This window comes from Pongo abelii, chromosome 23 (genome assembly GCF_028885655.2).
Source record: "Pongo abelii isolate AG06213 chromosome 23, NHGRI_mPonAbe1-v2.0_pri, whole genome shotgun sequence".
Classification (NCBI taxonomy): Eukaryota; Metazoa; Chordata; class Mammalia; order Primates; family Hominidae; genus Pongo; species Pongo abelii.
Genome location: NC_085929.1, coordinates 37,824,344 through 37,838,310, shown reverse-complemented (window position 1 = coordinate 37,838,310; position 13,967 = coordinate 37,824,344). Strand labels below are relative to the sequence as shown.

At 45.1% G+C, this 13,967-nt stretch overlaps 1 protein-coding gene across 1 annotated transcript in view; it reads right to left on the bottom strand.

Moving 5' to 3' along the window:
- The window catches only part of DRG1 (developmentally regulated GTP binding protein 1), a 34,372-nt gene extending 30,382 nt beyond the window's left edge, over positions 1 to 3,990 (bottom strand). Inside the window, exons 1-3 of the mRNA XM_002831030.6 lie at positions 3,789 to 3,990; positions 2,768 to 2,891; positions 315 to 490 (exon numbers count right to left, since the gene is read on the bottom strand). Coding sequence (XP_002831076.3) covers positions 315 to 490; positions 2,768 to 2,891; positions 3,789 to 3,830 — 342 coding nt within the window. The 5' untranslated portion in view covers positions 3,831 to 3,990. The remainder of the gene's footprint in view (positions 1 to 314; positions 491 to 2,767; positions 2,892 to 3,788) is intronic.
- Between the last annotated feature and the right edge of the window lie 9,977 nt (positions 3,991 to 13,967).

Sequence of the window (13,967 nt, the reverse complement as noted above, 5' to 3'; positions counted from 1 at the left end):
ATTTTGTATTTTTAGTAGAGACGGGGTTTCTCCATGTTGGCCAGGCTGGTCTCGAACTCCCGACCTCAGGTGATCTGCCCGCCTTGGCCTCCCAAAGTGCTGGGATTACAGGCGTGAGCCACTGCGCCCGGCCCTTTCTCTGCATTTTCACATGCACTATCCCATTTTATTATTGTACTGCTCTATTTCCCCTACCAGGTAGTAAGTGCCTGGTAGTTCAAAGATCAGGCCTGGCATACAGTGAGCTCCCAATAAAGTTCTTCCTAAATGAAGAATAGATTTATTTCCTTCCTTAGTCTGCACGCTTGACTCACCTGGATCTTGGCACCTTTGTATCTGATGACACCAGGCACAGTGGTCAGAGTAGTGAATTCATAGGCTGCCACCTCAGAATATACCCCTGCCAGGTTACTAAGCAGTGTCGACTTCCCCACAGATGGAAAACCAACAAATCCAATTCGAGCATCACCTGTCTTGGCCACATCAAAACCTAAAACATCAATGAATACCAAAAAGAGGAGAGTTATCCCCAGGAGTGTTAAGACTCATATTATAACTTCTTTCATATTTTTACTGCCTATCCCTCTAGGCACGACTTCTCAAACTTTTTATGGTTTACCTTTAAAGAAGAACTAAAGCACACAAAACTTGAGGGCACAGCAATTCACAAATTCAATACAGTGTTTGATATAAAAAAACTGTATTCAAAAAAGTCAGGCACAGCGGCACACATCTATAGTCCTTGCTATTCCAGAGGCTGAGGCAGGAAGATCTCTTGAGCCCAAGAATTCAGGTCAAGCCTGAGCAACATGGCAAAACCCTGTCTCTACAAAAAATACAAAAATTAGCCAGGCATGGTGGCATACGCCTGTAGGTCTCAGCTACTTCAGAGGCTGAGGTGGGAGGATCACTTGAGCCCAGGAGGTTGAGGCTGCAGTGAGCTGTGATCACACCACTGTACTCCAGCCTGGGCAACAGAGCAAGACCCTGTCTCGAAAAAAAAAAAAAAAAAGGTACAGCCCAAATACATGTATGAAAAATGATCCAAAAATAGGGTTGTTAGCTACTCTACCTATGGTGTAGCCCTGCTCTGCCTATGGAGGAGCCGCCCTTTTATAACTAAAATAAACAAATTAATTAATTAAAAAGAGTTTTTTTTTTTTTGTCTTTCAAATTCTGTAAATTGTATGACTGACTGGGTTATCTTTTTTTTACAATGGCTGCCAACAAGTTCAGAGTCAAATCTGTGGCCCTTCTCTACCAGGTGCACAGATCTTACACCATTCTTTTTAATCCTAAATCTTATCTCTCTTGGCTTCGACTTATTTTTCCTACATTTTCCCTTTGCATCAATTTTCTTACTTATTTTTAATCTTGTTGATGATATAGATTTACATATTTCTGTAAGCCAATATAAGTCTACTTCGGTTTTGTTTTTTCTCTTTTTTTTGAGACAGAGTCTAGCTCTGTCACCCAGGCTGGGGTACGGTGGCATGATCTCCGCTCACTGCAACCTCCACCTCCCAGGTTCAAGCGATTCTCCTGCCGCAGCCTCCTAAGTAACTGGGATTACAGGTGTGTGCTACCATGCCCAGCTAATTTTTGTATTTTTAGCAGAGATGGGGTTTCACCATGTTGGTCAGGCTGGTCTCGAACTCCTGACCTGTGATCCGCCCACCTTGGCCTCCTGAAGTGCTGGGATTACAGGAGTGAGCCACCACGCCTGGCCCTACTTTGGTTTTCTTAAAATGAGATATCGCTCTATCACCCAGGATGAAGTGCAGTGGTGCCATCACAACTCACTGCAGCCTCAACCTCCTGGGTTCAAGCAGTCCTCCCAACTCAGCCTCCCAAGTAGCTGAGACCACAAACACGCACCACCATGCTAGGATACTTTTTTTTTTTTTTTTTTTGAGACAGAGTCTAGCTCTGTAGCCCAGGCTGGAGTGCAGTGGCACAATCTCACTCACTGCTACCTCCGCCTCCTGGGTCCCGATTCAAGCAATTCTCCTGCCTCAGCCTCCCAAATAGCTGGGATTACAGGCATAGGCATGCGCCACCATGCCCAGCTAATTTTTGTATTTTTGGTAGAGATGGGGTTTGACCATGTTGGCCAAGCTGGTCTTGAACTCCTGACCTCGTGATCCACCACCTTGGCCTCCCAAAGTGCTGGGATTACAGGCGTGAGCCACCGCACCCAGCCTTTTTTTTTTTTTTTTTTTTGGACATCTTCTTTCATACCTATGGGGACCCGTCATTTGTAAGCCCGTAGAGACAGGGCTTTGCTGGTTCCGAACTCCTGGCCTCAAGCAATCCTCCCGCCTCAGCCTCCCAAAGTGCTGGAATTACAAGGGTGAGCCACTGCGCCCAGCACATATCAATCCATTTTGTATCAGTGCAGGATATAAATAAAACTACAGTACACTTAGACAATATCCATTTGCCTCTGAAACCGGCAGAATAAAAATAAACACATTTCAAGAATTCATACTTAGAAAATACAAATCTACTTTAGTAGAACATGTTTAGTTATTTTTCTGTTTTTAAAAAAGTTTTTTTTTTTTTTTGAAATGGGGGTCTATGTTGATCAGGCTGGTCTTGAACTCCTGGACTCAAGTGATCCTCCTATCTCAGCCTCCCAGCGTGCTAGGATTGCAGGCGTTGAGCCACTGCACTGGGCCATCTTTAGTTATTTTTAAACCACATGTATGTACTATTTTGACAAAAATTATACCAAAAAATATATATATTGAAGAAGAACACAAACCTTCTCCTGGACCTCCACCACCACCACCCTTTGGAGTAATGAGTTCTCGACGAAGCTTAGCAAGACGAGCCTTAAGCAGCCCTAGGTGGTGTGCTGTGGCCTTGTTCTTTTGAGTCCGAGCCATCTAAAAGGAAGGAATCACAGCCATAAATTAGAAGCAGTGAACGCTTCCCCCAGCTTTGAGAGAATAATTTTTTTCCCCAAGTCCTACTAATGTTAGCATACCCAGTTTACAGGCTTTAAAAGAGTAAAAGTCCATTATCTCCCCCATCCAGCTCATTTCCCTCACTACAAAGCAAAGCCCAAAGAGGAGAGACGATTAAGGTCATTCCAATTAGTGCCCCCAGACTAGACTAAAACCCATCTGCGGGTTCCTTTTCTACTATTTGTAGCTGTTTGGACCCATCTAACACTGGGGCACCATTTTCCTAGTAGTAAAGCGCTCTGAGGGCCGCAGGCAATGGAATCACACACTATCCAGGCGGAATAAACTGCTCCCACACAGGTGTCATTTTACTTCCAGATCCGATTACCGGGAGCAAATACTCTGAATCGGGGGTCATTAGGGTAGACACTGGGAAAAGGGGGAATAAGGGGGACAGAGCGAAGGATGATGAGGAAAGACCCTGAAGTATCTGACCAAGTCAGAGATGGAATAAGGGACAGGATTCAGTGTTGCTCACAGAAAAAGAAGAAAAACGGAAAGAAACAACATCAGAACAGGAGCCAAACACTAGGAGGGGGAACGGACCAAGGGCCTAAGGTGCAGGGGTGCGGAACGCGGGCCCGGGCAAAGGGGAGTCCGAGAGCGTAGGCGCGGGACGAGAGGAAAGGGGACCTTGACTGAGGAGAGTCGGGGACTCCAAGTCGTGGCGGAGGGTAGTCGGAACACGGGCCTCGCTGAGAGAAGTCGCGGGATCTAGGCCCGGTCCTGACGCGGCTCAAGGGAGAACAGGAAGGAGCGACGCCACCAAAGAAGGAATGCTCAGACTAAGAGTGAACCGCCAGCTGCGTCCATTACCTCGGCTTCTATCTCCGCGATCTTAGCTAAGGTGCTGCTCATCGTGGCTAGTACCCTGTGGCCTCCACACTGTCTCCCTTCACACACCCGCGAGCAAACTGCCACCGCCACCAGGCGCTACTGCAGCACGCAGGCGCGGTACTTCGAATTCTCGCGAGAGAGTCCGCGTAGGGGTCACCGCGAGTCGCATAGCGTGGGGCTGTCTCCTCCCCCTCACCCGACCCCTCCCCGTCCCGCGAGCCAGTGCGGTGTCATAGAGCCCGCGGGAGCGGGGGCCAGAGAGGCCACCCCTGTCTGAGCCTCCCTGAGCGCGCCGAGGGTCGCGCGCAGCTCGGCCCCGCCCAGCGGGACCCGCTCGCCGCTCCCCGCTCCCCGCTCCCCGCTGCACTGCATGGTACTGAACGCTTCAGTGCTGGAGACCCCAGGGCGTGGTGGAAAGCCGACTCGTGCTCGGCACCCCTGTTCCTCGCCAGCATCTGCGGGTCCTGGGTCCCTTTTTCACAGCTGGGGTGACACCCCGACGCCCTCCATGGTCTTGCGAGGGAGTAGAGACCCATCTTCAGCCTGTCTCACCCCCTTGGATAAAGAAAATGCCCCCTTTCTATCAATCAAAATTATTTTTAGGTCGGTTTTGTTTACTCCGAACCCCGAGTAGAGCACATGGGGAGCCCAAAATAAGTGCGTACTTGAATGGATAATTCCCAGAGAACTGCTGCTTGCAACATAGTTTGTAATACCAAAAAATTGAAATCTATATTAACACCCATCAGTAAGAAAATGGATAAATGAATAATGCCTCTATCCTGTTTTTGAAATATGATTACAGCCGTTAAAACGTAGATCTGTGGTCTGACTGGCTATCCAAGACATGTTAAATGGGAAAACAACTAGCAGAAGGGCACCTACGTAGTGATACCATTTATGTTATTTTAAAAATTAAATGTACATTTATATAGGTGTACGTGTATGAACGTGCAGTTTAAAGGCCTAAACAGAAAAATACATCAGAAGCTCTTAACTGTGGGATGGGATGCAAAGAAAAGGCCTTTCACATTTTATTCCACAGAATTTTGAAGTTAAATGTTTACAAGATGAATGTATCCATGTATTACTTGTGTAATAATAAAATTTAAAATTTCAAAAGACTCCTCTTCCCCAAGTGTCTTATGAAGAGGAAGCCAGGACGTCCAGGAACTGTGTGGTGGTTTTGAAAGCGGTTTGCCTCAGGATCAATGGGTTGTTTTGATAGATTGATTATTCCAGCGGGAGTCCACAGGCCAGGCTTAACCCACAGGGCTGGCCTCCACCCAGCCCTGGGAGGGAAGTTTAATTTAGTTAAGTTTGTAAACAAGAACTATTCTAACTTCCCAGAGACAAAAAAGGGAGGTTTTCTCATGCATAAAGGGGGAGAAACAGAAGGGAAAGCTTTTACAGAAGGTCCCCAAAGGGCCAAAGAGAGTTTCTTCTTTCTTTTCTTTAACCTCAGCCTTTTTCATAAATAAATTAACGGATGATGAGGTAATTAGATCCCACACCATTAGCAATGGAGGAGGGAAGATGAGGAGGTCCACCTGGAATGGGACATGAGCAAAGATCAATCTTAAAAGACAGATAAAATCAAATCAGCAGGCCTATCCTAACTCGAAGTACTTAAGGAATTAATTGGCCAACAATATCAAGGGCATCACTGCTCTGTGAGTAGGTGCTCCTTAGCAAATCTGTTATATGAGGCCTGCAGATAAGTTAACACTTACTGCTCAAAGACACCTTGGGACCCACCTTGGGGCCCTGAACTGTCAATAGGCACCAAAGAGTAATACTCATTTTCCCCAGAGTCCTGGGTGGCCATCCTGTTCATGCAATGGTTATTTACAGAGCTCCAACTGCTGCCTGGCACTGTGACAACACTGGGGACAGAGTAGAGAGTGAATCAGATATGTTCCTGCACATAACAAGTATTTAGGCCGGGCGCGGTGGCTCATGCCTGTAATCCCAGCACTTTGGGAGGCCGAAGTGGGTGGCAGATCACGAGGTCAGGAGATCGAGACCATCCTGGCTAATACGGTGAAACCCGGTGTCTACTAAAAATACAAAAAATTAGTCGGGCATGATGGCGTGCACCTGTAGTCCCAGCTACTCGGGAAGCTGAGGCAGGAAAATCGCTTGAACCCGGGAGGCGGAGGTTGCAGTGAACCAAGAATGTGCCACTGCATTCCAGCCTGGCGACAGAGGGAGACTCAGTCTCAAAAAAAAAAAAGTATCCAGGCTGGGGTCGGGCACAGTGGCTCACCCCTGTAATCCCAGCACTTTGGGAGGCCGAGGCACGTGGATCACCTGAGGTCAGGAGTTCGAGACCAGCCTGGCCAACATGGTGAAACCCCGTCTCTATTAAAAATACAAAAATTAGTCGGGCGTGGTGGCGGGTGCCTGTAATCCCAGCTACTCAGGAGGCTGAGCAGGAGAATCGCTTGAACCCGGGAGGCAGACGTTGTAGTGAGCCGAGATCATGCCATTGCACCACAGCCTGGAGCCAGGACGACAAGAGCGAGACTCTGTCTCAAGGAAGAAAAAAAAGGAAGTACCCAGGCTGGAAGGCCAAGGCCAGGACCTTAGGTTCAGCTCCTAAGAGCCATAGCTACCCCATGTCTGTTAAGTACCAACTGCAGCAAGGAGGGCCCATTTGGTCATATGAGAAAAGCACTAGCACCTTGGTATTAAATGTGTAAAAAATAAATAGGCCGGGGACAGTGGCTCACAGTTTAATCCCAGTGCTTTCAGAGGTTGAGGTGGGAGGATCACTTGAGGCCAGGAGTTCAAGACCAGCCTGGGCATTGAAGCCAGGAGTTCAAGACCTGCCTGGGCAACATAGGGAGACGCCCCACCTCTACAAAAAAAAAAAAAAAATTAGTCGGTCTACAAAAAATTTAAAAATTAGCCAGGCGTGGTAGCACATACCTGTAGTCCCAGCTATGCGTGAGGCTGAGGCAGGAGGATCACTTGAGCCCAGGAGGTCAAGGCCACAGTAAGCCATGATCAGATCACTGCACTCCAGCTTGGATAACAGCAAGACCCTGTCTCAAAAAAAAAAAAAAAATTATTCAAGCTTGGTGGCCCGCACCTGTAGTCCTAGCTACTGGGAAGGCTCAGGCAGGAGGTTCACTGGAGCCCAGGACTTTGACGTTACACTGAGCTATGATCCCACCACTGCACTCCAGCCTGGGTGAAAGAGTGAGAAACTACCTCTAAAATAAATAAATAAATAAATAAAACAAAGATTGACAGAAAAGCTTCATCTCTTGCTGAGACACTCCCACCATTCCAGAACAATTTTATGTGGTCAAATATATAGGCTTTCTCTGGCACTGTTTTACTTCTCTTGACTCCCATTAAACCATGATCCCTGGCCAGGTTCAGTGGCTCACGCCTGGCTCACTCCCAGCGCTTTGGGAGGCCAAGGCAGAAGGATCGCTTAAGCCCAGGAGTTTGGGACCAGCCTGGGTCACACAGCAATACCTCATCTCTACGAAAATAAAAAAAATTAGCTGCATACAGTGGGCAACATGACAAAACCCCGTCTCTACAAAAAATCAGTGTGGTGGTGTAATCTCAGCTACTCGGGAGGCTGAGGTGGGCCCAAGAAGACGAGGCTGCAGTGAGCTGTGATCATGCCACTGCACTTCAGCCTGGGTGACAGAGTGAGACCCTGCCTCAAAAAAACAAAACAGACAAAAAAGAAAAAAAAAACAAAAAAGACATAATCCCATGAGGAAGGAGTGATACTATATCTATCTCCAGCACCAGCAGATGTGCAGCTACAACAACCTCTTGAAAGATATTTAAAAAATGGAAATTTTAAGAGAGAAATTGTTTTTTTCAAGAAGCAGAAAAGATGTTTGAAGTGATGTATATCCCAGTTACTCTGATTTTATGATACATTGTATACCTGTATCAAAATATCACATGTAGCCCCAAAATATGTACAACTATTAAATATCAACAAAAATTTTTGAATGAAAAAAAAAGAAAGAAAAAATATTTAATTTTTTTTCTAAGTAGCCTGTATATGTTATTATAGACACCTTAATAATTGAGTCAGGTTGATGGAAGAAGTAACAGGATAATGATACAAGAAAAATCCATGTTATTTATTTATTTATTTATTTATTATGAGACAGGGTCTCACCGTGTCACCCAGACTGGAGTGCAGTGGTGCAATCTAGGCTCACTGCAACCCCTGCCTCCAGGGCTCAGGCCATCCTCCCACCTCAGCCTCCCAAGTAGCTGGAACCACAGGCTTGCACTGCCATGCCTGCCTTTTTTTTTTTTTTTTTTTTTGTATTTTTAGTAGAGACGGGGTTTCACCATGTTACCCAGGCTGGTCGTGAACTCCTAAACTCAAGTGATCTACCCACCACAGCCTCTCAAAGTGCTGGGATTACAGGCATGAGCCACCACATTCAGCCATTAAAATTTTTTTAAGCCTACCTTCTAAACAGATCAAAATTCCAAGTATATTGTAGCAGCAGAGAATGGGAAGCCCTGGATGAAGGATAGTGATTAACATCATTACTGAGTGATAGATGTTTTCCTTTTAGAATGGGGAATCTCAGATGGGTATGGTGGCTCACACCTGTAATCCTAGCACTTCGGGACGCCAAGGCAGGAGGATCACTTGAGCCTAGGAGTTTGAGACCAGCCTGGGCAGCATGGCAAGACTCCATCTCTATGAAAAAATAAAATAAGAAAGGGGAATCTCAGGAATGAGCACATCTAGGGCATGATGAAGACAGTTCTTCCCTACAAATGTGTCTCATAAATGGAAAAAATAAAAGTGTATATAAGTATTCCTTAAATCAAAGTCTGCTTCTTTCGCCATCCAAGTTGGTGATTCCTTGGTCGATGTCTAGTCATTTCAGTTCAGTTTGTATTATATGCCAGGGATGGTGACAGACACTGGGAATACAAAGATACTTTTTTTTTCCCTAGAAGACAAAAGAGGCGTGAAAGTATGGGAATGCCCAAATGTCAGTAATACAAGGCACAATGAGGTAGGTGTCAGAAGAAATAGTTACAGGGTGCCTTGTGAGATTCAAAGGAAAAAGTGCTCACATCTGGTTTGGGTCAGAAAAAGACTGGGAAAAGATGGGCCTGGAAAGATGGAGATAGGCATGGAGGAAAGAAAGCATTCCAGGCAGATGAGCAAAGCCCGGACAAGGGGAAACACAGCACACATCTGCAGTCTCCGCAAGACGACAAGAGCTGCTGGGCTAGAGAGAGAGTGTATATAACAAAGAATCCTGAAATGGAATTTTTTTTGAGACAGTGTGTCCAGAGTTGATTCCTCCCAGTGGGTTCTTGGTCTCACTGACTTCAAGAATGAAGTTGCAGACCTTCGCAGTCAGTGTTACAACTCTTAAAGGTGGCACGGACCCAAGGAGTGAGCAGCAGCGAGATTCATTGCCAACAGCAAAACAACAAAGCTTCCACAGCATGGGAGGGTACCTAAGTGAATTGCCACTGCTGGCTGAGGGTGGGAGGGGGAGGTGGCCAGCTTTTATTCCCTTATTTGTCCCTGCCCACATCCTGCTGATTGGTCCATTTTACAGAGTGCTGCTTGGTCCATTTCACAGAGTGCTGATTGGTCCATTTTATAAATCTCTAGCTAGCCACAGAGTGCTGATTGGTGCATGTTTACAGAGCACTGATTGGCACATTTTACAAAACTCTAGCTAGCCACAGAACGCTGATTGGTGTGTTTTACAATCCTAACTACAGAGTGCTGATTGGTGCATTTTACAATCCTCTAGTAAGAAAGAAAAGTTCTCCGAGTCCCCACTCAACAGAGGAAGTCCAGCTGGCTTCACCTCTCAACAGGATCTCACTCTGTCCCCTGGAGTGCAATGGCTACAATGGTAGCTCACTGCAACGTCCAGCTTCTAGGCTCAAGACATCCTTCTGCCTCAGCCTCCCGAATAGCTAGGACTACAGACTTGTGCTACCACACCCAGCTAATTTTTTTATTTTTTGCAGTGATACGGTCTCACATTGTTGCCCAGGCTGGTCTCAAACTCCTGGCTTCAAGCGATTCTCCTGCCTTGGCTTCCCAAAGCATTGAGATTACAGATGTGAGAGGCTGAACTTGGCCCATAAAATTATTCCTTTTTTTTTTTTTGAGATGGAGTCTTGCTGTGTCACCTGGGCTGGAATGCAGTGGCATGATCTCGGCTCAATGCAACCGCTGCCTTCTGAGTTCAAGTGATTCTCCTGCCTCAGCCTCCCAAGTAGCTGGGACTACATGCACCAGCCACCATGTCTGGCTAATTTTTTTGTATTTTTAGTAGAGACGGGGTTTCACCATGTTGGCCAGGATGGTCTCGATCTCCTGACCTCGTGATCCACCCGCCTTGGCCTCCAAAAGTGCTGGGATTACAGGCGTGAGCCACCGTGCCCAGCCCAGAAAATTATTCTTAAATATCAGAACACATTCTGCTCATTCAAGATCATGAATGTGGTTGGCATGGGCAGTCATTTTGGGGTAAAAATAAAATATTACTCTGCTAAAAGATATAATAAACTTGTATTAACAAAAAGTTACAACAATGTCCAAAACCCCAGAATTATTGTTCTAAGTATCTTAAGAGAAGAAACAGAAGAACTGGACTAAAGAGAAACCCAATTAAAACCCTAGCGTAGAAATATTAATCTACTTTAGCAAAATGGAGGTGTTGGGACTGGGAGGAATAGAAAAATAATTGTGATCTAAATGTTTAGTCTTTCTTTATTTGTGATATGTCAACAGATAAATATAGATTTGATCATGATGTTAGCAATGGGAAGGTAGCTATGTTGGAATTGATAAAACATAGAAGAGCTTCTAAAATAATAGAGGGATAGGCCAGGCGGAGTGGCTTACGCCTGTAATCCCAGCACTTTGGGAGGCCAAGGCGGGAGGATCACTTGAGGTCAGGAGTTCAAGACCAGCCTGATCAACATTGTGAAACCTGTCTCTACTAAAAATACAAAAAGTATCTGGGCATGCCAGCATGCACCTATAATCCCAGCTACCCAGGAGGCTGAGGCAGGAGACTTGCTTGACCTGGGAGGCAGAGGTTGCTGTGAGCCGAGATCGTGCCACTGCACTCCAGCCTTGGCAACACAGTAAGATTTTGTCTCAAAAAAAAATAAAAATAAAAATAAAGAAATAAAATAAAATAAAAGGGGGATGAAGAATTTTATTAACGTACCAGAAGGAAAAGAGAAAGAGGAAATAATATGGTAGAATAAAATAGCAAGCATAAAATAGAATGAAAGAAATAATATCCAATATACCTGTTATCACACAATAAACAGGCTAATTCCCCTTTCAAAACCAGAGATTGTCAAATTGGACTTGTAAAAAATCTAGCTGGATTTTATTTTTAAAATCTTTTTAAAAAGAAGAGTCAGGGTATCCCTGTTGCTCAGGCTGGTTTCAAACTCCTGAGCTCAAGCAATCCTCCTGCTTCAGCCTCCCAAAGTGCTGGGATTACAGGCATGAGCCACTGTGCTCAGCCTCTAGCTGGATTTGAAAAAAAAACAAAAGAACACCTAAACAATGTGACAAAGAAAAGATAAAACAAAAGAATGAAACTATTATTATTATTTTGAGACACAGTCTCACTCTGTCACCCAGGCTGGAGTGCGATGGTGCGATTTCGGCTCACTGCAACCTCTGTCTCCCAGGTTCAAGCGATTCTCCTGCCTCAGCTTTCCCAGTAGCTGGGATTACAGGCGCCCGCCACCACGCCTGGCTAATTGTTTTTGTTTTTTTTAGTAGAGACGAGGGTTTTACCATGCTAGCCAGGCTGGTTTCGAACTCCTGACCTCAAGTGATTCACCCACCTCAGCCCCCCAAAGTTCTAAGATTCCAGGCGTGAGCTACTGTCCCTGGCCAAAAGAATGAAAAATGATGATCAGAGATATACCAGATAAATGCAACAAAAAGAAAGCAGTATTATTCATAATAGGTAAAAAGTGGAAATAACCCAAATGCCTGTCAACTGATGAATGAATAAATAAAATGTGGTATACCCATATAATGGAATAATATTCAACCATAAAAAAGGAACACAATACTAACACTACATACAACATGTATGAACCTTGAAAACTTTTTTTTTTTTTCCGAGATGGAGCCTCGCTCTGTTGCCCAGGCTGGAGTGCACTGGCACGATCTCGGCTCACTGCAACCTCCACCTCCCGGGTTCAGGTGATTCTGGTGCCTCAGCCTCCTGAGTAGCTGGGACTACAGGTGCCCACCACCACGCCCAGCTAATTTTTTTGTATTTTTAGTAGAGATGGGGTTTTGCCATGTTGGTCAGGCTGTTCTCGAACTACTGACCTCAAGTGATCCGCCCACCAGCCTCCCAAAGTGCTGAGATTACAAGCGTGAGCCACTGCACCCAGCAAAAACATTATGCTGAGTGAAAGAAGTCAGTCACAAAGATCACATATTATGTGATATCATTTATTTATTTGAGACACAGTCTCATTCTGTCACCCATACTGGAAGTATCATTTATATAAAATGTCTAGAGTAGTTAAATCTATATATAGAGAAAGTAGATTAGTACTTGAGCTCAGGAGTTCAAGACCAGCCTGGGCAAAATCACAAGACCCCATCTCTACCAAAAATACAAAAATTAGGCAGGCATGGTGGTGCGCGCCTGTAGTCTCAGCTACTTGCGGGGCTGAGGCAGGAAGATTGATTGAGCCAGGGAGGTGGAGGCTGCAGTGAGCTGTGATCAAGCCACTGCACTCCAGCCTGGGCGAAAGAGTGAGACCCTATCTAAAAAAAAAAAAAAAGGGAGGTAAAACTCGTAGAAGAAAACAATAAATTGTTGTGACCTTGGATTAGACAATTATTTCTTAGATATGACACCGGGTGCGGTGGCTCATGCCTGTAATCCCAGCACTTTGGGAGGTCGAGGTGGGCAGATCACCTGAAGTCAGGAGTTTGAGACCAGCATGGCCAACAACAAGGTGAAACCCTGTCTCTACTAAAAATACCAAAAATTAGCTGAGCACAGTGGCGGAAGCCTGTAGTCCTAGCTACTTGGGAGGCTGAGGCAGGAGAATCGTTTAAACCCAGGAGGCGGAGGTTGCAGTGAGCCAAGATCACACCACTGCCTTCCAGCCTGGGCAACAGAGTGAGACTCCGTCTCAAAAAAAAAAAAAAAAAAAAAAAAAAAGGCACAAGAGGACAATTGAAGATGAAAAAACAAAACCAAAATCTTTCAAATAGTCCAAATATTACAGAGATTACATAAACTACATTTTCTGAACATAATCCAGTAAAACTAAATATAAGCAACAAAGATATAGCAGAGAAATATAGCCCAGAAATTAAGAAATACTTTCCTAAATATGGCCTGGCGTGGTGGCTCATGCCTGTAATCCCAGCACTTTGGGAGACCGAGGCGGGTGGATCACAAGGTCAGGAGATCGAGACCATCCTGCCTAACACAGTGAAACCCCGTCTCTACCAAAAATACAAAAAATTAGCTGGGTGTGGTGACGGGCGCCTGTAGTCCCAGCTATTTGGGAGGCTGAGGCAGGAAAATGGCATGAACCTGGGAGGCGGAGGTTGCAATAAGCAGAGATGGCGCCACTGCACTCCAGCCTGGGTGACAGAGTGAGACTCCATCTCAAAAAAAAAAAAAAAAGAAAAAAGAAAAGAAAAGAAATACTTTCCTAAATAAATAAAACCAAAAAGTGAAATTTCAAATTATCTAAATCATATAAATCTTCATACTAAAACTATAGGAATGCTGCTAAAGCTGTACTCAGTGAAAATTGTGTGGTATTAAAAGTTTTTATTTTCTGTTTTTTCAAAATATAAATGAATTAAACATTCAAATTAAGAGAGACAAGAAAAAACAAAAAAGAATAAAATTTAAAAAAAAAATTAGAAAAATAACCATGCAGGCCAGGTGCAGTGGCTCAGGCCTGTAATCCCAGCACTTTGAGAGGTTGAGGTGGGAGGATGACTTGAGCCCAGGAGTTCAGGATCAGCTTGGGCAACATGGCAAAACTCCATCTCTACAAAAAATACCAAAATTAACTGGTCGTGGTAGCATGTTCCTGTAGTCCCAGCTACTCAGCAGATTGAGGTGGGAAATCACTTAACACCGGCAAGCA